The sequence below is a fragment of the Bombyx mandarina genome, chromosome 11 (genome assembly GCF_030267445.1).
Source record: "Bombyx mandarina strain Sakado chromosome 11, ASM3026744v2".
NCBI classification, from domain to species: Eukaryota; Metazoa; Arthropoda; class Insecta; order Lepidoptera; family Bombycidae; genus Bombyx; species Bombyx mandarina.
Window position 1 is genome coordinate 12,006,483 of NC_143218.1, and position 26,951 is coordinate 12,033,433.

General features: G+C 39.5%; 2 protein-coding genes across 2 annotated transcripts in view; one reads left to right on the top strand and one right to left on the bottom strand.

Moving 5' to 3' along the window:
* Positions 1–21,324, top strand: part of Msr-110 (DUF3736 domain-containing protein Msr-110) — a 66,642-nt gene extending 45,318 nt beyond the window's left edge. Inside the window, exons 7-11 of the mRNA XM_028183182.2 lie at positions 7,465–7,632; positions 9,581–9,646; positions 12,684–12,830; positions 13,502–13,655; positions 20,804–21,324. Of these exons, the coding sequence (XP_028038983.2) occupies positions 7,465–7,632; positions 9,581–9,646; positions 12,684–12,830; positions 13,502–13,655; positions 20,804–20,889 (621 nt within the window). The 3' untranslated portion in view covers positions 20,890–21,324. The remainder of the gene's footprint in view (positions 1–7,464; positions 7,633–9,580; positions 9,647–12,683; positions 12,831–13,501; positions 13,656–20,803) is intronic.
* LOC114249561 (uncharacterized) lies at positions 2,476–3,056 on the bottom strand. Its single transcript, XM_028183183.2, has one exon. The coding sequence runs from the start codon at positions 3,015–3,017 to the stop codon at positions 2,619–2,621; it is 399 nt and encodes a 132-aa protein (XP_028038984.2). The 5' UTR covers positions 3,018–3,056; the 3' UTR covers positions 2,476–2,618.
* Positions 21,325–26,951: the final 5,627 nt, after the last annotated feature.

Below are 26,951 nucleotides of genomic sequence, written 5' to 3' on the forward strand. Positions count from 1 at the left end.
TTTTTAAATACATCGATATTTTTCGTAGATAAATCTAATAATAAATTATTGACATCCTATAGATTGTTAATAGATGAACTATACTTGAGACCTTAGAATTTATATCTCGAGGTGGGTGGCGCATTTACTTTGTAGATGTCTATGGGCTTCAGTAACCACTTAACGTCCACCCATCTAAGGGATAAAAAAAATATATACATGTACTTTTATGTACCCATCGACTAGTGATCGCCCAGGGGTTGAAATTCGGTCGTAATTAATAATAATATATTTTCTTTAAATGTTTTAACGTAAACCATGAAAGTATTTAAAATAATACAATTTCAATTTTGACTTTATGTCTCAGGGTGGGTGGTGGTAATCACGTTGTCTATGGACTTACTGGTGGTAGGACCTCTTGTGCGTTCGCCTGTGTAGGTACCACCACCCTGCCTGTTTCTGCCGTGAAGTAGTAATGCGTTTCAATTTGAAGGGTGGTTGTAACTATACTCGAGACCTTAGAACTTATATCTCAAGGTGGGTGGCGCGTTTACGTCGTAGACGTCTATGGTCTCCTGTAACCACTTAACACTAGGTGGGCTGTGAGCTCGTCCACCCGTCTAAATATAAAAAAAAAAAAAAACTTCAGTCATCACTTAATTCTTGCTCGTGGTTAGCGCTTATGCAACTAACAGTTGTAGTTATTGCCTATCCTGAAGAACAATATTTAAGTGGCAATGGCATCAGTAGTGATAAAGGCTGTTCTGTCAACATCCTACCCTTAAACGAACGCATAATTCCTTCACGGAAATAAGTTTTTTTGGATGAGGATATTGATGCCTTAATAGGCAGGATAGTGAAACCCGTTGGACATTAATACGTTCGATATTAATAACATAGCGGAACTGCAAGTTGAACAATAACAAACAAGCCGATTTTTATTTTGAATGTAAAATATGTATTACGAGTAGATATACCAAGTTCCTTTAGCAAACTTGAAATGGTAATTACTTCCGCTCACTTTAATGAAACAAAAAATATAAAAAAAAAAAACATTCAGTTTTATAACACAGTTGGACAGTTCCCTTGACTAGTGAAATCGCTGCTGCATTGGAATCAACTAGGTCATTTGCGGTAATTGCAATCAAATAGTTGCTGAAATCCTATTTCATTTTGATTTGAGAATTGTTTCTAATTTCATTTTCTTTAATACAGCGACTAAATTATTATGTGATAATACACATAAAATAATATTTCATGCATCGAAGACGATTGAACGACATTGAAGTGTGGCTGCGTGCTAAATATTCATGTTCTATTCTTTATTTGAATAATGTTAGATACTTGTAATAGTTAATATGAATATTTGTTTCTTTCCTAGTATTCGACTAAGACATGTACAGCGGTTGTTGGCATTTCATCAAACGTTGATAATATCATTGAAGTATAACGGATGGCATGCGAATCGTTTCATCAATGCAGCTTTATTATTGCTTCAACCGGACACAAAAAGGAATCAACCGAAACTGATGCTGGATATCTCAGATATCAGATAAAGAATGATAGATCCAAATTGCTTCAACTGATTACAATGAACTACTGTTTTACTAGGCAGATAGAGAAAAAATGCAACAATACTGACAACCCTCGTATTTGTGTTTCGACTTAATTAATCCTCATGATTCTTGTCTGTATTGATAAGGAATGTTTCTACAGGCTTGTGAGTCCCCATGACACCGATTGTATGAATTTTATTTAAACTCGCATACATTAAATTACATTGTTCATTTATTTCCATTACGACACGATAGGGTCTAATTATTGTAATGGTCTGTAAGTACAAGCTTGTTGGTGTTTACACGCAATCTCTAACGACTAAAAGAGTTATGAATTCAATTAGATTCTTATTTTGAATTCGAATATATAATAAAAAACAAAACAGAATTTTGTATTGCCATTTCCATTTTAATTCAGTAAATAATTGTTATCGGTATTAGGGCGATGTAAGCAATATTGTTCTTTTTGTATCGTTGCTTATTTTTGTTCTGAAGTATATGCTGCGGTCTTTGCACTTCTTCATTAAATCTCAACGTGGGCAACAGTATTTACCGTCGTCAATTGATGTGGTTATCTATGTCAATAAACTAACGAATAAATGATCACGTTAAATGTTTTAACGCTTTTATAGGAAGACTAGCATACGGCTTATATACAGCGGTCTCCATCGGTCAGGGACGTCAGCAATGTCAGGGGCACAGTCAAGCCGCTACCTGAACGCGCACAAGCGTTTTAAATGTGCAATAAAAGCCGTTTTAAATTTCAATAACATTTTTATTACTCTAAGTATTTATTTTGTTAATATAATAATTAGCTTTGCTCGTAAGTTCATTAGAGTCTATTCTGTAAATCGTTGCTGAAACGTTGCTAGCATAACTGCATCAAACGAGCTCTCGTTCACAGCCACTTTGTAAACACATAATACACAACAACTAAACAGACGTGTTAGCGAAATGCACGCACACTGCATGAGAGATGCGCTCTAGACGCGAATCGCCGTCTTCACAGGTATAGTGGTTTCAGCGTAGCCTTGACATAGGAGGATGCGCGGCTGGCCGTCGCGACTTAACACCACTCGGCTACTAGCCCCAATGACGGTTGCGGTAGTATTTAGGCACCGCCAGATACGGATATCTTGCTGGTACTCTAACGTTTTCCAAGTTGTATCCGCGCCTTAATCGCACTAGTGCCGTACCGATGTCGCGTTCCACTTCCCTCTTCGAGGGTCTCACTATCTTGACCACGTTCGATTCCAAAATAACATTATCTGCCACCACAGGTTCGTCGGGTCTTATTCTGGTGATGAGTTTGGCCCTGTTCTTCTGTGACGCCAAATACTCTTCGTTTAGAACGTAATCGTGATGTTTCGGGATTTGTTTGTATCTGGCACGGTCGATTTCTCGGTCGTATCCGAGGCGGTCTCCTGGGGCGGCGAGCGCGGGCGCCGCCACGATGACTACGAGCGCGATGTACGCGTGCATGATGCGGTGTGTTTCGACTGTTTGAGCCGCGCGGCTTCATCACACATTTTATATATGCGAGAGATCGATACGATTCCCGCCCAATTTAACCATATACATTTTGATCGTATAATGACAGACGCGCTTGAACCTGGCATTGAATTGTGTTCATAATAATTATAGGAGGTACGGTTTTTTTTCTTGTCTCCTTTTACTTCAGGTTGCAAAGACCGGTAGACATTAATATTTCGATGCATCAGTAATATTTCGATGCATCAGTACAGTGAACTTACACTGAATAACCTTGTACTACTTACATTATCCGACATTACTTTACGTAACTATTAAGTTTGTACAAGGTGACTGTTATGTTACGAGCACAGATTATAATTATTAACTTGTCTTCATTATTAATTAGGGTAATCTAACGAACATTCATAAAGATTAGTGAGTTATATAATTTTGTTTTCATTTTGAATAATGAGCATAATATGATATCATAGCGAGTAGGTATATTATTAGAAAACCAAGCTATAGGTATTTTCATAGTCCCACAATCAAAGTCAATCATGTTAGATTGTGTTACGTTCCTGTGATATATTATTATTATTATTATTACATTGTTACGTACGAATTTCGTCCGCTTAACAAGTCAGGTGTTGCAATATTTTTTATTACTATCTATGGACATAAAATTGAAGGCATAACTTTAATTTGAGTGCAGGGCATTTTAAACGTCGTAAACTGAGTATTTACAGACAAAAGAACACGATTTGTTCAAGGGTAATAGTTAAATAACAGCCGATGTGGGTGAACACGCAGCGGCTTTTGAAGCTTTTAAATTCAAGGGTATAAATCTATTAGTTCATCGGTCTGTACATCTAATATGGTAATGAGTGATCTTGTTAATATAATTCCCTTTTTTCCTTACCTAAGCTTTGGTAACCTAAGGGTCTTGCTCGTGGACTAGTAGGTGAGCTCACGGGCTGAACTCGGGAGGATTTGCTAATACTAGCTCTAGCAAGAGCAGTGCTTAGTTGAACCTATTGCCGGATCGGAATAGCGATTTTTTATTTTTTATAGCTTAGATGGGTGGACGAGCTCACAGCCCACCTGGTGTGTGTGGTTATTGGAGGCCATAGACATCTACAACGTAAATGCGCCACCCACCTTGAGATATAAGTTCTAAGGTCTCAAGTATAGTTACAACGGCTGCCTCACCCTTCAAACCGAAACGCATTATTGCTTCACGGCAGAAATAGGCAGGGTAGTGATACCTACCTGTGCGGATTTACAAGAGGTCCTACCACCTAAATTGCTTTTAGATAGTCATTAGCACTTATAAAACACACTGCACATGGCACCACCTGCCACCAGTAAAATGACTTACAGAGAAGATCCGGCGAGAGACTCAGTGGGTTGATTATTCTGATAAATAATAATGCACACAGTATGACACAAATTTAGCTGTCTTTATTAAAATGTCTGAAGACAGTTTCGATATGTGTTCATTGTTAAACTCATCAAGGACGTTATAAATAATTTATTAAAGTAACTATTTAACTAGTATACACTAATATTAATAACAAAAGCCGATTATTGCGTTGTTAATATAAGTATGGTAATTTAGATATATCCAAGTCGTTTTTAAAGATTGATAATAAATACGTTTTTTCAGCATTTCATGTAATACTTCAAACGTAGAATATAATCTGTTTATCGATGCAAAATAATATTATATTTTAAATTTATTTTAAGCAAAAATATCGTCTCTTGACATACACATATTTTTTGTTTCATGCTTATTTCCTGGATTGTCGACAATCAACTTTTGGCAATATATTGAATTTTATGCTAAAGTGATTAATTAGTTAATAAAATTAGGTATACGATTTGTTAATATTCATATAGATTTTATAAGTGATTATAGAGATACAGTAGCTATATAATGTTATCAATGTATAAAAGATAATATATAAAAGAAAGAAACTATTTTGTGAATCGATTTTTGAAATTACGTGGAAATTTAAATGCGTGATTGCATCTTCCATTTCAGTGACTATTTACATTTATATCGACAGTTCTATACCATGTATAAAGGTGTGGCATTCACTCTATTTAGTCTATGGTAGTCACCGGATAGACCGTGAGCACTTCAGCACCATGAAAGTGCCATGCGCAATGTGTTTTATAAGTGCTAATGACTGTCCAAAATCAATTTAATTTCATCTTCAACGATATGACGGCTGTTGCTCGTTTCCATTAGAACCTCAATCCCGACTCGATTTTAAGAATTTACAAATTCGAGTATCGTAGATTTATGAGCAATAACAAAATAGTATCTAGTATTTGCGTTCTCCCAAATACTATTCTTAAATGAAAGATACGTAACCAACTCAGACTTTATTAAAAAAAAAGGTTTAAATAGCTTGTAATTAAAAGTGAATCTGATTAATGTGCATAAAATGTTCCGAACTTGTACATACATTTTACTTTTAATGTTGATTAGGTGTTTAATTAAAATCAGGTTTCGGATGCAGTTATAAGCACGGAACTAATTAGTAAGCTAACGGAAGTATTAATAAATATAGAAGTAGATATTCGGGTGTACTGTGAATTGATCGGAATCACCCAAGGCAATAACTGAAGGCGAGGACTTACAGTCGAGGCGGGCAAAGTTAATGAAATTTTCGTTTGGATTTACATGTCTATCTCACAGACGGTCAAGTTTTGAACTTAAATACTTGAAACCTTACGTTCGTGTGTACGTTTAGAAAGTTGTGAACTTTGAAATTTAATTTTGGTATATATGAGTTGTTCGATTGAATATTACTTTAATTATTTTAATTATAATTAATATATTTAATTATAATTTTGAGGAAACGGGCAACAAACTTTTGTTACTTGTACTTTTTCTTCGTGCATAACTTCTTCATCCCATGCAATTCCTAAAAATAGCCTTTAAACTTGGAGTGTTAAGGTCTAGTATGGTTAGTAAGGTTTATAGACCCATAACACCATTCAATGTAAAAAACTCAAAAATGTTAAATTTTGTACTTTTAACCTCTTCATCCACTTGTGTTTTCAAATATCATCTAAAATTATTTTAATAGAGTTATCTCGATGAAAACGACAATGAATTTTGTGTTGGACATAATTCTAAGCAGACCGACCGTGTTTGTTGTCCAAGGGCGCGCGAACAAGACAAAGAGTCATCTCTTCCGTATGAGGTTCGTTCCGCATCAATCGCAGCATCATCGCTGGAATATTAATATTCGTTAACCAAAACATCTCTTTGTTTATTGACGTCCAGCCATGAACGTGTTTTTCTGTCTATTTTTTTTTTTCTAATCTCACTCATATTAGTTCGCCACAATACCGGTTAATGATATTCTTGCCGACGCGAGCTGACTACTATTTTTGTATGGCTGGAGGTTATTACGATACAATATTTGAAAGACTTATTGATTTTGTTAATAATGAAGTGATTAGTGTCGACGTGTATTCAGTGACGGTGACGCGGTCCAGGAGAGTTCGTTGCTTTTGTACCGATATTAGTTTTCATGCACACTCCTTACATTCGCTTTGTTTGTTTAAGTTCTAATTCTTGTTATTTTCATTTATATTTTTAATAAATTCGTCGTCCGCGACCAGGTGTACTGTAAAGTGTATTGTTTTATCGAATATGATAAGTTATTACAATAAAAACAAAAAGAAATACTAAATTATAAAGCACAACCCTAGTCTAGTTTAAGTTGGGAACCTAACAATGTAAATATCGGTACTTTTAGATTCATTTTTGTTATACGGACCTGACACTGTCATTGTTAATGTGCTAGAATGAGGTGAGAGTTCGATGTCTTTGTTTCGCGTTGTCTCAGCGTGTGTTTCGGCGTCCGTCCTCTGATGCGGTCATTGCTTCCTGATCGCCGATGTTTATCTCGAGCTCAAATCAAGAGACGATATCTTGGTGCGTTTGCGCAACGTGCCCGCTTGCATTATTCATAGCCGCACGATCGGACCTCTATTATCCTTTGTTCTATAGTAATTTTACGTTACAATGCATGTTTATTTGTTGTTAACCGCTAGCTTTTTACTTATCATTGTCTTGATAATAAAACTTAGCTAGGTATAGTGAATAAGCGCATCCAATGTTTAATGTTTCAGATTTTCGTGTCTAAATTGTGTATACAGAATCGTATGAGTTAACAATTTCAAATTGTCAATTTTGCTTAAGGAACAAAAAAATTCTAATTTTAAAAATAAAGGCATGTCAGATCAATGTTTGTATGTGTGTGAACGAATATTCAGACCTAGCTCTATGGTCAAATTTTGGGAAACCTTTTTTGATTTCCAAATTAAATGTAGAGAATTAAAAAGCCGGTTTTTTTATACCCGTGTTTATAAATAGAGTACTTTTCACTTAGTGTCAATATATGTCATTGTATGTGTTTTTTATTGGTGACAGATGCCATGGGAATCGTCTGAAGAGCAAACGGGAGGTCCCCGCGAGATGCGTATCCACGTGCAACGCGTTATTGCAATCCCGGCACCGCACAATATGCCCCAAGCACCCGAAGCCGACATGGGACCTTTTGCGCCTCCTCCACCGCCACCCCAACAAGACCAGAACGAGGTGAGATAAGCGTGAAAAAAAAACTCCGTGTAGTTTTTCTAAGGTTAATCTGTGAAGTTTTGAACTGATTAAGTTATGCGCTGCTTAATCTTGATTTAAATTGTACTTATTTCAATTTACATTAAGCCGGATTACCGGTGCTTGATAATCGCTTAGCCGTGTATGGCACGTGTGGCTACTCAATGGTCTCGGAGGTTATATTAATTCATAAACATACCATAAGCATTTGCAGAAATAAAAAAAATACAACAAATACAAAACAACAATCTCTATTTTTTTATTTAGCGAGTAGAATTTTGTTTTCGATCGATTAATAAGAACCGCAAAACATTAATCTTTTTACCGAAATTTTGTTATTCACCTTAATTTGTTTTGCCTCTCTTTTTGTATTATTAAACATGATTCAAATATAACAACATAATATTTAATCTGCTTAATGTAGACACATTCATTTTATTCTAATAGACATTCATGCAGACGTTATAATCATCTTATGAACGGACAGCAAATAAAGTATGATGTCAATTAATTTTTTGCGCCCGCACTAATGCGATTTCGGTTTTAAAATTGAAGTACTGACGCGAACGTTCCGATTTATAATTAAACTAACAGTACACACTTATCTGTAGCGACATGCAAATAACAAACGATTCTCAATCTTCAAACATAACACCCACGTGCAAAATATTAGCTACGTTCATTACCAAATACCCAAACCGGCTAAGTAGAAGTAAGAAATCGAAAAACTTTGAGGAGTTCATAAAAAAAGAATTCCGTTAGCGAGCAATTTACAAGTTCGGTAGGTAACGAGCGCAAATTATATTCCGACGATGTTACACGGAAGTGCGCCGAATAATGTTTCATAATGACACCCGCCAACAGAAATAAATAAATAATACACGGTAAGAAATGCGGTGTTACAAAACCTATTACTATTCAAAAGTAATCACGGCCGAATCGGCTGATTGATCGACGTAATTACAACGACTACTAGTTCTAATATTAACATTGAAATTTTTAGCAGCATGTACCTATTTAAAGAAATACATTTAACACGTCGTCATTTGTAATGCATGAGACCAAAAAGATTCGATATTAAAATCCTTTCGATTTAAAATCGTCAAGAACGTTAAAACTTACATTTCTATTTATTTATTGCTTAGATGAGCGGACGAGTTCACAGCCGACCTGGTGTTAAGTAGTTACTGGAGCCATAGACATCTACAACGTAAATGCGCCACCGACCTTGAGATATAAGGTCTCAGTATAGTTACAACGGCTGCCTCACCCTTCAAACCGGAACGCATTACTGCTTCACGGCAAAAATAGGTAAGGCGGTAGTACCTACCCGTGCGGACTTAAGAGGTCCTACCTACCACCAGTAAATTTCGAACTGTATTTTAAATGTTTAAAATATACTTATACCCGACCAAAAAATAACAGATTTTATAAAGCTAATCTAGGTTGATTGCAGTGAAATCTGTAGCGGGAATCCTAACGGACTTTCAGAAGCAAATATTAATTTTAGTTGTTCAGAAATTATTTGAATAAATGCATGAATCGAAACTTGTTTAAAGTATGACTACATATGTTTGGTCGTGCGATGACCTCCGGATACTGGTTTTCAATAAATATCGAAAATATATCAACCGATTTTTGCCTCATAACAATACTATGTTCGAGGCGTAATTTCCGAAATTGTTTGCTTCCCGGAGGATGAAAAACAAACGGCGTACGAGGAACTCGTAAACAAAATCAAATAATATTTATACTGGTATCAGCGATGTACCTGATAAATCGGAACTGTGATTCCGTTCTGTTTGTAGAGGTTTCTAGAACATATTTACAAGCCTCCCGATCGTGACAGCGTCAACAGTTTCCCTTTTTCAAGTTAAATATATACAACGAGGGATCGTTTGGTTATATAATGTCTTGTTGTCGTTTTCAGCAACAAACTATCGTCCACCAATTCGTGCCGCAGACAGCTCCTACTCAAGAAATGGAACAACCTGAGGTATGTTTTCACAAGTGCCTTTAATACTATTAGTGTGTGTTTTGAACACTGACAAACTGAGAAAATCTTAGCGAGATATTTAAATACAGATATATTTTACGAGTCAAACCCGACTCGCTTTGCTACCAAACATTATAGGTTCACCCGCAAATTTTATCGTAATCAGTCCAGTCGTTTCGGAGTCCATGAGGAAAATACATACACAAATACACTTTTTCAATGCACAAATATGTACATATATTGTTGATAAGTGATCTCAATTAGGATTATCTTAAGACGCAATTCTCGATTTTCGTTATGAATGCTATAAGATAGATTAGGGCTGGCGTCCACCTTTAGTATAAGATCGGAATCTCAATAATGGTATCGTATTATGGCTGTCGCATTAAACCTCAACGCTTGGCACTCCGTGGAAAAAATAGGTAAGGCTGTGGAGCCAGCTTTTGCTCGATTAAAATACGGCTTATTAGCAGTAATTAAAAATATATATGAATTTTGCGGTGATACTACATTCTCATTAAACAAAAATACAGAAAATAATCGTTACTAATTTATTACTGATAATTTTCCCAGTTGGAAAACATAAGCACGCAAAAAGCATTCGTATAATTTTCGGTTTTGTGAATATTCAGTGTGGTTTGAGGTCAACTATATTCGTATAATAAAATATTTTAGTTAGCAAAATGTATTTCAAAAACGTCAAATATATGTGCGACAAAAATAAACTGCACTAAGGATTTTTTTTTTTATTGCTTAGGTGAGTGGACGAGCTCACAGCCCACCTGGTGTTAAGTGGTTACTGGAGCCCATAGACATCTACAACGTAAATGCGCCACCCACCTTGAGATATAAGTTCTAAGGTCTCAATTATAGTTACAACGGCTGCCCCACCCTTCAAACCGAAACGCATTACTGCTTCACGGCAGAAATAGGCGGGGTGGTGGTACCTACCCGTGCGGACTCACAAGAGGTCCTACCACCAGTAAAAAAGCCTGAAGAGTAGACAAGTGGTAAACGGATGTCATCTAAAATCATAACACAGTATGTTTAGTACCTTCTTAGCGTAAAGGTATCTTTAATCACAATATATTTGTTATTTTAAAACATGGGAGAGTTCAAGGTCTAGCTGGTAAGAAGAACAGATGAACGATGGGCGAGTTGGAAGTCTCAAATGGATTGTATGATGAATCTCCCACCCTCCAAACTGGAACACGTGATTACTTCTCGACAGAAATTAGCACTGCTGTGATAATCAGTTGTAAATTATATTATATGCAGTTGTCGTTCTTATTAATTTAATACCGAAATCTGTTCGACATATTATTAGGTAAGATTCCGTCTAAGATTATTCAAGGTACAGATTAATATTAAATTATGGACTTTCTGTTGAAGAAGAAGAGGGCAGGTCGGCTTTCTAATTGTTAACGAGTTCTTGAATAGTTAAATAAAATTTCCAAGCAACTTTCGTTCTGTTTGAAACTCTATATTTGTTTTAATGAAGCGACCTTAATAACTTTTGTACATTAAACGGCGAAACAAACGCGTTTCTCAAATCTGGAAGGTTTTGACAACATCCCACATTTTACCGCCCACATGCTGTGAAGGATTCTTGAACAAATAACTTACTGAAATTTACTGGGGAAACTTTAAATTATTACAACATTGATATTCTTGTATATTGAAACTTAAACTTTGATTTAATGTTCTTCCAATGTCCAAGAAGTAACATGGGAGATAAGGTTTGTTTTTTATTCCTATTCAGAATTTATACATTCTGTTAAAATATATAATTGTAACTATACTTGAGACCTTAGAACTTATGTCTCAAGGTGGGTGGCGCATTTACGTCGTAGATGTCTATGGGTTCTAGTAACCACTTAACAGCAGGTGGGCTGTGAGCTCGTCCACCCATCTAAGCAATAAAAAATCTAAACTATGAATAATTTTTTGCATGATATTATTATAAAGTAACTTTTTTTATTACGCTGAACCCGATCAAATTTAAAAATTCACTAGAAAGTTACGTGAAATTAGTGATGAATTAACTCAATTAAAAGGTACGTACAGGTCTAAGCGTATGCTAAAATTTTAATCAAAGCTATATTAGAATTTTTAAATTAAATTTCATGGGATCCCCGTCAAAAATCATAGAGCATATGAATGATGTAGTAATGTAACGAAATGTGATGCATTTATCTGTCTTGTTTCAAATTGATATATCGTTTTATATTTCGTTTGGATTTTTTCACGCCGCACTGGATTTACGATCAATCTTCATTTACACTCCTTTCACTGCTTTTAACAATACCTGGTGTTTCCCGAGCGTTATCACATGTCCTTTTTCAAACGAGGCTTGTGGAGAGTACTTAACGGTAGGCAGCGGTTTGGCTCTGCTCCTGGCATTGCTGACGTCCATGAGCGACGGTGACCACTCACCATCAGGTGGGCCGTATGCTCGTCTGCCTATACGGCAATTAAAAAAAATACCTTTTATGTAGATTTTTTTTACTGGTGCAATTCGACTACGATTCATTATGTTTATTTTTATATAAATGTACCCGCAAATGTTGAGATAATATAGCGTCACCTATCATTATTAGTATGATAGTTACTATTCCAGAAACTTCCTGAAGTATTTTAGCTATAGCTGCATAAAGTTTAATCGGATAAATGATACGTGAGAGCACATAACATACATTTTTTTTGTATTAGTGATACTAGGGAAAATAGTAGGAAAAAAATGATGACTTGAACGTTAAGTAGTTATTGAAGTCGATAAATGACTTAATGCAAAACCTCCTTTTTTCCTGCCTAAGCTGATGGTCTAGAGGGACCATATTAGACTAACCTTAACTAGTAGGTGATCTCGCAGGGTTCAAACCTGACGATGTTGCTAGCACGAACTCTAGCAAGAGCCGTGTTTTGAGAAAATATCCACTAATACTTTGGAATAAGAGTTATCTAAAGCTGCAATCTAAAGTTGTATCACGCACGTCCTACCCTCAGGACAATTGCTTAAAATAATATGTGCACCCAGGGCCAGAAGGCGCAGGACGGTGCCCCGGTGCAGATGAGTCTCCCGTGGGGCTTGACCCCGGCCGACCTGCATGCGATACACCGCTCCGCTCAGCATGCAATCGACCAGTCACGCCGTGAACAACAAATGGACAACGACATGCAGGAAGTACGTACACAGAGCTACCAACATAACATGAAAATAAAGTTTGTTCACTAAGTTAAGCATCCTCCTTCTTGCATCGTGTTCTTCAGTGCTGAGGGTCGTGACCTTTACGAAGTTTTTTATTTGGAATATGTTCTCCTATTTTTTCCTCTTCACGTAGTCGATAGCTACTTAGATGCTGGAGTCTAATGTCGACTTAATTTGATCCAGCGCACGGGACCTTTGACCTCCTTCCTTCCACTTTGTGGGTGATGAGTGGTTTAAGTTAGGTATAAGTTAATTTAATTAAAAGTATTTGTACTGTTAATGCTGTGTTTTTTAATCTGATTATATTAGTCAGTAAGTATATCAGTCTTTAGTGAACCAAAGAAACCGTAAAGTATTTAAAACGTCTGAAATAATACTCGTAATATAATGACAATAAAAAATGCTAGTTTATCCAGAAAATAGTTTTTATTGTTTCTATGAAACGAGGAAATTGAAAAAAAAATCTATAATTTCGAGATACGATAAAATTGAACATTTTAAAATTGTAATTGGTGATACTTTAGAATAAATATCTTATGGAGCCATTTATACTGAAAATGCTTCTTTAAATTATTGTTCTGAATGATATGTTTATTGCTTTGCTTATTAATAAATGTTTAACACTAAATAATTTGAATTGTCAACAGGTGAAAACTATCGTGAACACATTAGCAGCGGCGGCGGAAGCGGAAGCTGAGGCGGAGGCGGGAGCACAAGAGGGACCGCGCGCCGAGACCCCACGAGCTCAGCGCACGCTCCTTCTGCCACAGGAACAACACGACATTGACGAGAGGCCACACTGTAAGTACACAGATAACACAATTAAAAAAACAGAGGAACGTGTTTAAAAAAAAAACGATTCACTTATAGTTTTTTTTTTTATTACAATTTTATGATATTTTTTTTGAAGAAATCTCTAAAATAATCACATGAAAGCCTATATATAACACAGAAGAAATAAACGTGAAGTTATTGATAGATACCAAGTTTTACAAGACAGTTTGGCTCAAACACCCATTTAAACAATAAAAAAAAAAAGTGAACCGTCATGGGACGCCTGGCAGATGTGAAACATCGACATTATTTTGTAAAAGTAATATGCAGAAAAAAACAGATTGTGATAGGAACTAAATATGTCATAATGATAAAATAAAATATTACGAAAAAATGATTTGTTTAGAGAGAATCGCACAGTCGATTGCGCATGGCGACGCGTCGCCACACCGTACACACTACTGCATATAGACTGTATATATATGCCATAATATAGCGTGGCGACGCGTCGCCACGGCATGCGTCGCCACGCCAGAAATCGGTTTTACGTGCGGCTATAGATGTTTCACATCAAAAATTATAGTAAATCATTGGTTTTAACAACAGTTATTTTGCTGGTCAACAAATTTGTGGCTTGAAATAGCTTGAAAACGTATTTATAAACCCTAGAACACAAAGTGCTGGTAGCCTTTGAGCAGTAGAAGAGAGATCGGACGAAGTAATTAAGCCCGTACCTCTGTATTTCTGACGTTGTTAGATGCATATACACTGGTGGATTTTAATTAACTGCTAATTAATTCTACGGTAAACTGAAATGGAAAAACTACAGGATTTGCTTTTCATTAAAGAATTCAGATGAATTGTTTTCTTGGCTTTTTCATTTGTATACAATGTAAGCTTTAGTTAATTTCGGAATTCATACAGGAATGTCGTTTAAAGGAAAGACAATGCTAGTTGGTAATTATGAATTAAATTTAGAAAAAAAAATGACCGCCAAATACATGACTAATGTATACATATGACTATGACTACATTTATTTATATTACATATATATGTGTACATTCGTAAAATACAAAACTTATACAAATATTCAAAATAATTTATGAACGATTTATGCAGTGAGATATTTTAAGTCCAAGGTTTAATTAGGATGGTTAGGATGGTTAAATAGATAGAAATGATATCATTCCGATAGAGGCACCCGTCACGTGCGGACGTGCTCATCGTCCACTCGATCGCCCGGTCTTTGTTCGCCCGGCTTTTGTTAGCCCGGCCATTGTTCGCGCGGCCTGTGTTTGTGATACATCTGCCGACCAAGTGTGTTTCCTGGAAGCTTTTATTTGTTTTGTTTTAGTTATTTTTGTGTTCGTGGAACATTTGCCGACAAAGTGTTTTCCTGCAAGTATTTATTTGTTTTGCTTCTTTTTGTAATTTCTGTTTTGTTGTGCTTTTTCTTTGTCCTGTAGTAATCGCGCCGCATTGCCACCTGTGTTCAATAGAACCGCTCAGGTCCGAGAAGTTGGGGCCTCGCCGCAAGGCGAGTGTTTTCAAGACCCGGGGCCGCCCCACCTGGGTATTCAGCGATCATGGACGCTGTATTCGTGGAATTCCTCCGACTTCGTCACCCACAGCTCGCCTCAGAGTTTCTGGCTTTCAAGGCCAATCACACTGCGAGCTCTCTCGAAGACTCCGCCGTGCTCGCTGCTCCTGCGTCGCCTGTACCTGCGTGCAAAGCGTCTACATCGAGCACCGCAGCCTCCGTCGTGCCTGCCGTTCCCGCGTCGCCTATACTGGCGAGTAAAACTACTGCGTCGTCCGCCGTGGCCACCGTTCCAGCAGCGCGATCATCCGCGGCCTCCGTCGCGCCCTCCAAAACTCCTGCTTGTAGGTCACCTGCGCCCGCCTCCTCGTCCTCCGACTCTGACTCGGAGATGGAGGTCGACCTCGCCCCCGCCTCATCGACGGATGGATTCACCCTGGTACAAAAGGGTAAGAAGCGTGCCGCGGAGTCTCGAGCTCTCGCGGCCGCTAAAATTAGCAAAGCCGCGAACGCGTCGCGCCCCCGCCCTCAGACTCCCGTTGCGCCTCCAGCCCGTGCCACTCCGTCGCCGCGACCGGTGGCGCAATCTAAAACTCAGACCCCTCCCCCGGTTATCCTTCAAGAGAAGGCAGCTTGGGACCGAGTTTCCCTGGCCCTTAAGGCCAAAAATATTAATTTTGCCAGCGCCCGTAATCTCGCCAACGGGATTCAAATAAAAGTAACGACACCCGACGACCATAGGGCCCTCTCAAGTTACCTCCGAAAGGAGCGTATAAGTTTCCACACTTATACGCTCCAGGAGGAGCGCGAACTCCGCGTTGTCATACGTGGAATCCCGAAGGAGCTAGATGCCGATCTCGTCAAGGCAGATCTGATAGAACAAGGCCTACCAGTAAATTCCGTGCACCGCATGCACACCGGCCGCGGTAGGGAGCCATACAATATGGTTTTAGTCGCCCTCCAGCCTACCCCCGAGGGTAAGCAAATTTTTAACATTCGAACCGTCTGTAGGCTCTCCGGTATTGCCGTCGAAGTCCCCCATAAAAAAGGCACTCCTAGTCAGTGCCATAACTGCCAACTGTACGGGCACTCTTCCCGTAACTGTCACGCGCGCCCCCGATGTGTTAAGTGTTTGGGCGATCACGCCACGGCCCTCTGCGCTCGCGACCAAAAAACCGCGACGGAACCGCCTAGCTGTGTCCTGTGCCGAACACAAGGTCACCCCGCGAACTACCGTGGATGCCCCCGAGCTCCAAAAATAAATCGCCGCGTCGCCCGTCAAAACCGCCTCCGAGCTTCCGGCCCAGACATCAAAGCCACGGTACCCTCTGTGCCGAAGGCTAAGCCTGCTTTCGTGCCGGCGTCGGTGCCCAGCGTCTCGGCTTGGGCTAAACCGTTGCCGTACACGAACACGGCTACAACTCTCTCCCCCGCGACTCGTCCCACCCCCGCGATACGTCCCTCCCCCGCGACCTGCCCTCCGACCGCGTCCGAAAATCTCGCTCTAGCGATCGACTTTTTTCAGTCGATCAACTTTGAGCGTGTTAACGCTTTGGGTGACGCCATTCGCGCCGCCTCCACTGCACAACATTTTATCGCCGTTGTGCAAGAATACGCTGACGTATACGCGTCGTTAAATACGTACGTCCTCCCCTCACTCCGCCGGTAATCAATGGCGTACATTAGTAGAATAAAACCCTTATCCGTAACAATAGGATTTTTTAACGCTTACGGTCTCGCAAATCAACGTGATCAGGTTTGTGATTTTTTGCGTGACCATCAAATTGACATTTTCTTAGTGCAGGAGACCCTACTTAAGCCCGCGCGCCGTGACCCTAAAATCGCGAACTATAACATGGTCAGGAACGACAGGCTCTCTGCCCGTGGTGGTGGTACCGTTATTTACTATAGAAGAGCCCTGCATTGCGTCCCGCTCGATCCTCCCGCGCTCGCTAATATCGAAGCATCAGTGTGCCGAATCTCACTGACGGGACACGCGCCGATCGTTATCGCGTCCGTTTATCTTCCACCGGATAAGATCGTTCTAAGCAGTGATATTGAGGCGCTGCTCGGTATGGGGAGCTCTGTCATTCTGGCGGGCGACCTAAATTGTAAACACATCAGGTGGAACTCACACACCACAACCCCGAATGGCAGGCGGCTTGACGCGTTAGTCGATGATCTCGCCTTCGATATCGTCGCTCCGTTAACCCCGACTCACTACCCGCTAAATATCGCGCATCGCCCGGATATACTCGACATAGCGTTATTAAAAAACGTAACTCTGCGCTTACACTCGATCGAAGTAGTTTCAGAGTTAGATTCAGACCACCGTCCCGTCGTCATGAAGCTCGGTCGCGCTCCCGATTCCGTTCCCGTCACGAGGACTGTGGTGGATTGGCACACGCTGGGCATCAGCCTGGCTGAATCTGATCCACCATCGCTCCCGTTTAACCCGGACTCTACCCCGTCTCCTCAGGATACCGCTGAAGCCATAGACATCTTAACATCACACATCACCTCGACATTAGATAGGTCATCGAAACAAGTTGTAGCGGAGGACTTCCTTCACCACTTCAAATTGTCCGACGATATTAGGGAACTCCTTAGAGCTAAGAACGCCTCGATACGCGCCTACGACAGGTATCCTACCGCGGAAAATCGTATTCGAATGCGTGCCCTACAACGCGACGTAAAGTCTCGCATCGCCGAAGTCCGAGATGCCAGATGGTCTGATTTCTTAGAAGGACTCGCGCCCTCCCAAAGGTCTTACTACCGCTTAGCTCGTACTCTCAAATCGGATACGGTAGTAACTATGCCCCCCCTCGTAGGCCCCTCAGGCCGACTCGCGGCCTTTGATGATGACGAAAAAGCAGAGCTGCTGGCCGATACATTGCAAACCCAGTGCACGCCCAGCACTCAATCCGTGGACCCTGTTCATGTAGAATTAGTAGACAGTGAGGTAGAACGCAGAGCCTCCTTGCCACCCTCGGATGCGTTACCACCCGTCACCCCGATGGAAGTTAAAGACTTGATCAAAGACCTACGTCCTCGCAAGGCTCCCGGTTCCGACGGTATATCTAACCGCGTTATTAAACTTCTACCCGTCCAACTCATCGTGATGTTGGCATCTATTTTCAATGCCGCTATGGCGAACTGTATCTTTCCCGCGGTGTGGAAAGAAGCGGACGTTATCGGCATACATAAACCCGGTAAACCAAAAAATCATCCGACGAGCTACCGCCCGATTAGCCTCCTCATGTCTCTAGGCAAACTGTATGAGCGTCTGCTCTACAAGCGCCTCAGAGATTTCGTCTCATCCAAGGGCATTCTCATCGATGAACAATTCGGATTCCGTACAAATCACTCATGCGTTCAACAGGTGCACCGCCTCACGGAGCACATTCTTGTGGGGCTTAATCGACCAAAACCGTTATACACGGGAGCTCTCTTCTTCGACGTCGCAAAAGCGTTCGACAAAGTCTGGCACAATGGTTTGATTTTCAAACTATTCAACATGGGCGTGCCGGATAGTCTCGTGCTCATCATACGGGACTTCTTGTCGAACCGCTCTTTTCGATATCGAGTCGAGGGAACCCGCTCCTCCCCACGACCTCTCACAGCTGGAGTCCCGCAAGGCTCTGTCCTCTCACCCCTCCTATTTAGCTTATTCGTCAACGATATTCCCCGGTCGCCGCCGACCCATTTAGCTTTATTCGCCGACGACACGACTGTTTACTATTCTAGTAGAAATAAGTCCCTAATCGCGAAGAAGCTTCAGAGCGCAGCCCTAGCCCTAGGACAGTGGTTCCGAAAATGGCGCATAGACATCAACCCAGCGAAAAGTACTGCGGTGCTATTTCAGAGGGGAAGCTCCACACGGATTTCCTCCCGGATTAGGAGGAGGAATCTCACACCCCCGATTACTCTCTTTAGACAACCCATACCCTGGGCCAGGAAGGTCAAGTACCTGGGCGTTACCCTGGATGCATCGATGACATTCCGCCCGCATATAAAATCAGTCCGTGACCGTGCCGCGTTTATTCTCGGTAGACTCTACCCCATGATCTGTAAGCGGAGTAAAATGTCCCTTCGGAACAAGGTGACACTTTACAAAACTTGCATAAGGCCCGTCATGACTTACGCGAGTGTGGTGTTCGCTCACGCGGCCCGCACACACATAGACACCCTCCAATCCCTACAATCCCGCTTTTGCAGGTTAGCTGTCGGCGCTCCGTGGTTCGTGAGGAACGTTGACCTACACGACGACCTGGGCCTCGAATCAATTCGGAAATACATGAAGTCAGCGTCGGAACGATACTTCGATAAGGCTATGCGTCATGATAATCGCCTTATCGTTGCCGCCGCTGACTACTCTCCGAATCCTGATCATGCAGGAGCCAGTCACCGTCGACGCCCTAGACACGTCCTTACGGATCCATCAGATCCAATAACCTTTGCATTAGATGCCTTCAGCTCTAATACTAGGGGCAGGCTTAGGGACCCCGGTAACCGTACTCGTCGAACTCGACAAAGAGGTCGACGTGCAACCTAACCCATGCATCAGCCCGCTGAGTTTCTCGCCGGATCTTCTCAGCGGGTCGCGATTCCGATCCAGTAGTAGATTCATTCGCGAAACAATTGCTCTTGAGTTGTTAGGTCTCCTTCGGAGGCGCTCGGGCAGTTGTTAGCAAATCCCACCCCTCTTGGCTGAGCCTTTGCTCGCCCACCTGTCCTGGTGAAACTGGAAAGGCCTTCGGGCCACCAGTAAACTTTCAATCATAAAAAAAAAAAAAAAAAAAAAGAAATGATATGTCCCTCCTCAAGTGGTTCGAAGAAAGCTCTGAGCGGTAAATAGCTGTCTGTGGCGTTAATACTTTGACACCTTGGCAGTCGTGCAAACAAATACTGCATCAAGTTCCAACGTAATCGTGTAGAAGACGCTTGAGAAAACACGATCAGACGAACACACAAATATTCATTCATAATACACTTTTATTAGCTTCAGACGTATATGTATATTAGTATGTAACGGAATCTTTAAACATGATTTTGACCCCCTTCAAAACGTCGGATTAACTCGAAATTTGGCATACTTATTAAGGACCGATGACAATTCAATATTAAAAAAAAATATTGAAAAAATTGAAATTCAACTAAAAAATGAAAAATAAATTTTAATAAATTTTAATTAAAAAAGCGTGGATTGCTTTTCAGAATATTATCAACATAACCCTTCTACTCATATCTATACTAATATTATAAAGAGGAAAGATTTGTTTGTTTGTTTGTTTGTTTCGAATAGGCTCCGAAACTACTGGACCGATTTGAAAAATTATTTTTCCATTAGAAGCCGACATTGTCCCTGATGAACATAGGCTACTTTTTTTATTTTTATTTTATTATTATTTTTTTGTTTCATGTGTGTTTTAATGTTTCCGAAGCGAAGCGAGGGCGGGTCGCTAGTCTGTTCATAAAATATTTATAACTACTGATACCATTTTCTTACACTATTTTTAATTCAAATTTATTTTCTATCTTTTAATTGGATTTTCTATAAAAGCGTTTTTTTTTTGTTAGTTTTTGTAAACTATTATTTATATATTATTTACGAGATTTGTTATGGCGTTTTAGATATGCAGCCTCGCTCAGTTCGCAGCGTCGATTCGATGCTGGAGGGCGGGAAACGCGTGAAGCGCTGTGCTTGCAAATGTGCCTAGAGTCTGCTCTAGATTATATAACATCGGCTCGCGATCGCACAGCGGGCCTCCGTCTCCAATCTACAATCTCAAACATTTGTAACAACATTCAATACATATAGATTTCAAAATAAAATTCTAGCTCTACTAACGATGTATAGTTGTATAATAAACTAAAGTGCTTGGGGAATAGTGTTTGGGAATAGTTTTTATTAATTGTTAAATATTTATAAATTTTATACATTCGTTTATCGTGAAAATATATGTACATTTGTTAATAAAATCAAAAAATAATAATTTGAATCGACCGCAGATGTATAAGACAAATACATATTTTTAGTTGACATATAATTAAATCCTAAATTACAAAAGTTGGTGGTTCAGGTAAATTTATTTGTTATTGAAGTGTAATTTTCATCTTGACGATTGTGACCCTAAATTAAATTTCATTAGTTATACGGAATTTTGTTTCATTTTAATCCCTCTTTTTGTTTTTATCCTACCTATTCGCTGTTAGCCTAAGGGGCTATATTCCAGTTACGCGCAGACATGTGGGTGAACTCACAGTTTCAACCTGAGAAAATTTGCTGACACTAGTCCTAGCAAGGGCAGTGCTTCGCAGAATCTAGCACCGGATTGCAATCGCGATCCACTGAGAATTTCCGGCGAGAAACTCAGTAAGCTGTCTTTTTATAATTTTTTATTGCCTTTGTATGCAGGCGAGCATACGGCCCACCTGATGGTGAGTGGTTAGCGTCGCCCATGGACTTCAGGAATGCCAAGGGCAGAGCCAAGCCGCTGCCTGTCTGTGGGTTAGTTCGCTCGTCGAACTATTCAGTGCCCCGCGTAGGGCACCGATGACCTACATGGCAGTCAAAGGGCTAAGCAACAGTTGCAGACAGTTCTCGTGGCCAGTAACAAGTCTCACTAAATCAACCACGCCTAAAAAGTGTACTAAACAAACCTTGTAGATTTTAGTCACATCTTAATATCAACTGGATGACACTGTCGTCTGCAGTAAAAATAAAATTCATATTTTACCGAACAAATATTTTTATTTACTTGTACTGTTCGAATAATAATATAATATAATAATAATAATAATAATAAGCTCGCCCTTAAGTATGGCCTCATCGAACAGAGGCTACCGTATTATAAGTACCAGCCGGACGCTGTACTCGAAAACGACCGTGCCAAGCTCTACTGGGACCGGCCCATCATTACGGACAGGACTATTCTTGCGAATAAGCCTGATATCGTGCTGATGGAATGGACGGAGTCTCGGGTATTTCTGGTGGATATCACCATCCCCTACGACGAGAACCTCGTGCGGGCCGAGGCAGATAAAAAGACCAAATATTTGGACCTGGCGCACGAGGTGACCGACATGTGGAGGGTGGTATCTACAGAAATAATCCCGGTAGTTGTGTCGGTGAATGGTTTGGTCCCTAAAAGCCTCTCAAAACATCTCGAGAGGCTTGGTCTCAACAAAAAGTCGGTGGTGGCCCAAATGCAAAAAGTAGTCTTGCTCGACAATGCCCGTATAGTTCGCCGGTTTCTCTCCCAATAGTCCCTAACGCTCTGGCCGATTGTTGCCCACCTCGCCGGAGTGTGTCCTGCCGTCTTCCCAGGCGTGGCAGTGCTTAATACACATAATAATAATAATTTATTTATTTCTCTCTTAAAGGTATAGTACAAATTCAAATGGAAATAAATTAACCTTATAATTTATTTTGTAAGCCTTTGAAAGAGCTGAAGTCTGTACTAGGTTCAAAGACCTGTATTACTGATCTCCAGGCTCCCTCCTTCTTAAGATAGATTAGGTTAGATTAAGTCGTGAACAGATGCTATGGAATCTAAGTTATGATAAAAATTAACTAGCAAAGATTAATGTAATTGTGATCGTGGTTGCTAAATCAGCTTAATTAATTGATTGGGCGATGAGAAGCCACGTAATATAATATACACTAAATTGCTCTCAATGACTTGCCATGGTTCCCGATAATTTCAGCACAAGTTAATTAATTAATTAATTTCAATTTTTAGCACGAAACTCGTAAGTTAAATAGCTTTCGATGTTTTTCTCATTAGCTTAATTGGAAAAGCTTTCAAAATGAAAATCGTATTGTGTTTTACGCGTCATAGTGTCGGTTTTAAGAGCATCGTGAAATGGGTTTCCAATCATTTTCCGAGTACCCACGTAGTTTGAAATGAGCTTTGAAATGTTTTTTTGACACTGTCCAAGAGGTGTGTCAATTATTGAATTTTCAAAAGTCTATCTCGAGCTTAGTGTATTATTAATCATCAGGCTGTGTCTTCTTTGTCTTATATTTAAACAAAACTACTATAGGATCCGTACAATGGCACAGTTTCATAAGGACGATTTAAATACAGAGAGTTAATACGTCATTATCAAATAAGCTATAGTAAGTAAGTATTGGTATTGATGGATACAAACATTTAATTTTATGTGATAGTTTCTAGTAATAAAAAAAATTTAATTCAATTCTAAAATATTACCCTTTGCATAATAACAAAGTTCATGTTTAATCTGAAATTACAGTGTAATGAATGTGTTTATTATAATTTATGACATATGTGTGTAGTTAAATGTCTGTCATTCATTAGAAGGAAAATTGCTTAATAATAATAGTAACTTCAGTTAGTATGTATGCCAACATAAAACTATGATGATTGGTTTTCCCCAAAGAATATCTACTTTAAAAAGTACAAGAAATTATAGTCTTCAACGTAGATGTGCTTTAAAATTAATTAATAATCGTATAATTAAGCACCAATGGCATAAAAATAAATAAAATGTCTTAGTGGGTGAAACGGGGTGGATTTTCGGAATTTCAGGCTAAAGCGCTGGGGAGTCGTTTAGTAGATGGCAATACTAGCGGTCCCAAATATCCTACGCGCCATCTCAGCGCGGGTTCTCGTGCGAAGATTTGGTCCCTGCACAAAAAATTGTATTATGCAAGTCCGTACGGATAGGTACTGTTACCTTGCCTATTTCTGCCGAAAATAAGTTATGCGCTAAGTTGTTAAGCAATATAACCTGATGTCAGACCTGATGTCTCAAGCTGAGTATTATGTCTGTGGTATCTACGGTATCAGTATCTTTCAACGTATTAAGTATAACTTTCCATTCTCTCAACTCCACTCTTCCCTTAACTCTCCAAGCTCTTCCTTTCATTCTAATACGCCATTAGAGGCTTCTCTTTCTTCTTCTGTATTGCTCTAACGGGTTGCTCTGAGATAATGTCACTTAATATTACAAACAAAAAATAATGTTGCCAGAGCAAGTGAGATGTTGCAATGCCAATAAAATGGTCTGCTTAGAATTATAAGCTAAATGTCCTCTACGTAATAGTTAATAAAAAAAAGATCAAACAGTCTGAGTATAATTCCGGTCATCTATGATATAAATTTATTTTTTAGTTTGAAAATGAAAATTTATTCAGATTCGAGCATTGGTTTCAATATAAAGGAACTTTTTTTGCCTTATACTCCCCCACTAAAACACTTTGACTCGGCTGCCGAAGGAGGGTAATGTCTTTAATATTGAAAATGGGCAGATAAATCAGTGGTTACGGCAGCCAATACAGATCGCAACGAAAAATATGTCTCCACAGTCCCTCTATATCCCTTCTGAGATCCGAGGTCGAAGGCTCAGTTGTGATTTATAATAGTTGCCCCTAGCTCTTCAAATCGTCAATTATGTCTGCTTCGCAGCAGAAATCGATAGAGAGGTCGTAGCTCATTCGTGAGGATCCACAATGCGCTCTGCCAGCACTAGGTACTACGGTCGTTGATCTTGTAATGATTGGAAGAAAATAACCAACAATTAGTTAGTTTTTTTTTATTTTTTTATTGCTTAGATGTGTGGACGAGCTCACAGCCCACCTGGTGTTAAGTGGTTACTGGAGCCCATAGACATCTACAGCGTAAATGCGCCACACACCTTGAGATATACGTTCTAAGGTCTCAGTATAGTTACAACGGCTGCCCCACCCTTCAAACCGAAACGCATTACTGCTTCACCTCAGAAATAGGCGGGGCGGTGGTATCTACCCGTGCGGACTCACAAGAGGTCCTACCACCAGTAAAAACTCTATATAGAGTGCTCGTGTATTTTGTTCATAGAGCAAGAAAGCCCTCTAACAATCTGGAGAGACTCATAGTGACGGGTAAAGTGGATGGAAGACGATCCAGATATCGATCCAAAAAAGGTGTAGTGAACAATGTCCGAGAGCCTGGATATGAGACTGAGCGACGCACTTCCATTTTTTTCCTTTTTCTACCTATGCTGATAGCCTTGAGAGGCTATATCAGCCTCGCCCTAACGTGTAGGTGAGCTCACGGGGCTCAAATCGGAGTGATGCTAACATTGACCCTAGCAAGAGCAGTGCTTCGCAGAATCTATCACCGGATCGGAAACGCGACCCACTGAGAAAATCCGACGAGAAACTCGATGGGCTGTATCTATGGGTTAATTCGCTCGCCGAGCCCTTCGTCTCAAACGACGGGTTCGACGAGGACAGTGACCGATGCTTGTGGTACCTAAAAGCACGGTTAATGGATCGGGAGGATCCGTAATGACGTGTTTTGGGCGACGTAGACTGTTTACCATTCGGTCTATAGGTTCGGGTAATTTCCAGCGACCACGACAAGAGGGTTCTCATGTCGTACCGCCTTCTCAAAGTGGCGCAGCGCACTTTCCTATGCCACCGACCGACATAAGTGGCTACGAATCACAAAAAAAGGCTATAGGCAGGCGCGCTACTATGTCCAGCAATTAACGATAGATTGAAGAAGGAGGAGTTAGTGCTAGGTCTAGAGATAAAAAGATTTTTATCTTTATCAATCGACGAATATCTATATTTCTGAATGACTTTTAAATAAACTGAGTCGGTGGTTTAATAGTTAGCGCACCTGACTGTGGCGCCAAGGGTTGTGGGTTCGATTCCCACTACAAAGAAATATTCATGTGTTGAACAGGTTTGTTTGTTCTTTATCTGGGTGTTTATTATCATATATATATATATATATGTATATTTAACGTATATAGGTAAGTATGCATATGTCAGTCTTTGATACCTATAGCACAGGGAAACCAAACCGGGGACGAGTGACGTTGCGTAATTTGTTCCCAGTTAAATTATTATTATTATTATTATAAGACTTTTATATAAAAGATTAAGGAGACTCAAATTTTTTATTAAAAACTCCAAAATATTGATAAGTTACAAAAGTTTATTAAGATTGTGTATACATAAGCTTAACCTATACATAAGATATACGCATCTCAGTTTATTATAAATTACAATTATCAGAGCGAACATTATTTACATTTATTAATGAGAGCAACATTTATTAATCTAGTTGTTTTCAAAACCTAAACACACAGGTTTAGCTTTGGCGAAATCAGATGTAATGCTTAGTTACAACAATATAAGGCATAATTGTTTATGAGATAAAAATAATGAACGTTTGAAGTGAATTAATGTCGAAATGAATATCGTTCTGGGATGATTGTATAATAATGTAGAGCTATCGAGAATTATAATTTCAGATATTTCCATTTCAACGTCTAGGATCTCTTTCGACCTTTTTTTCACTGTTTCACTCAGTTAGTTCAAAAGAATCCTCTCTATAATAAAATTTTCAAGTCAAATTCACTTCTTGAATATCCATTGATACGTAATTTTTTTATTGAAATTTAAATAAATAAATAAAAAGTTACAGAATTACTAATTGTCTCACGTATACATATCTCTATATATAAAAATGAATTGCTGTTCGTTAGTCTCGCTAAAACTCGAGAACGGCTGAACCGATTTGGCTAATTTTGGTCTTAAATTATTTGTGGAAGTCCAGAGAAGGTTTAAAAGGTAGATAAATATGAAAAAGCTCGGAATTAAATAAAAATAACAATTTTGTTTTTGCTTTGATGTGTCCGTCTTTTATTTATCGATTGAGGCACTACGAAGTCTGCCGGGTCAGCTACTAATAATATAATTATGTGATGATATTCGATCAACAATAACAATGCGTTTCAGATGTGTAGTCGAAAGTTA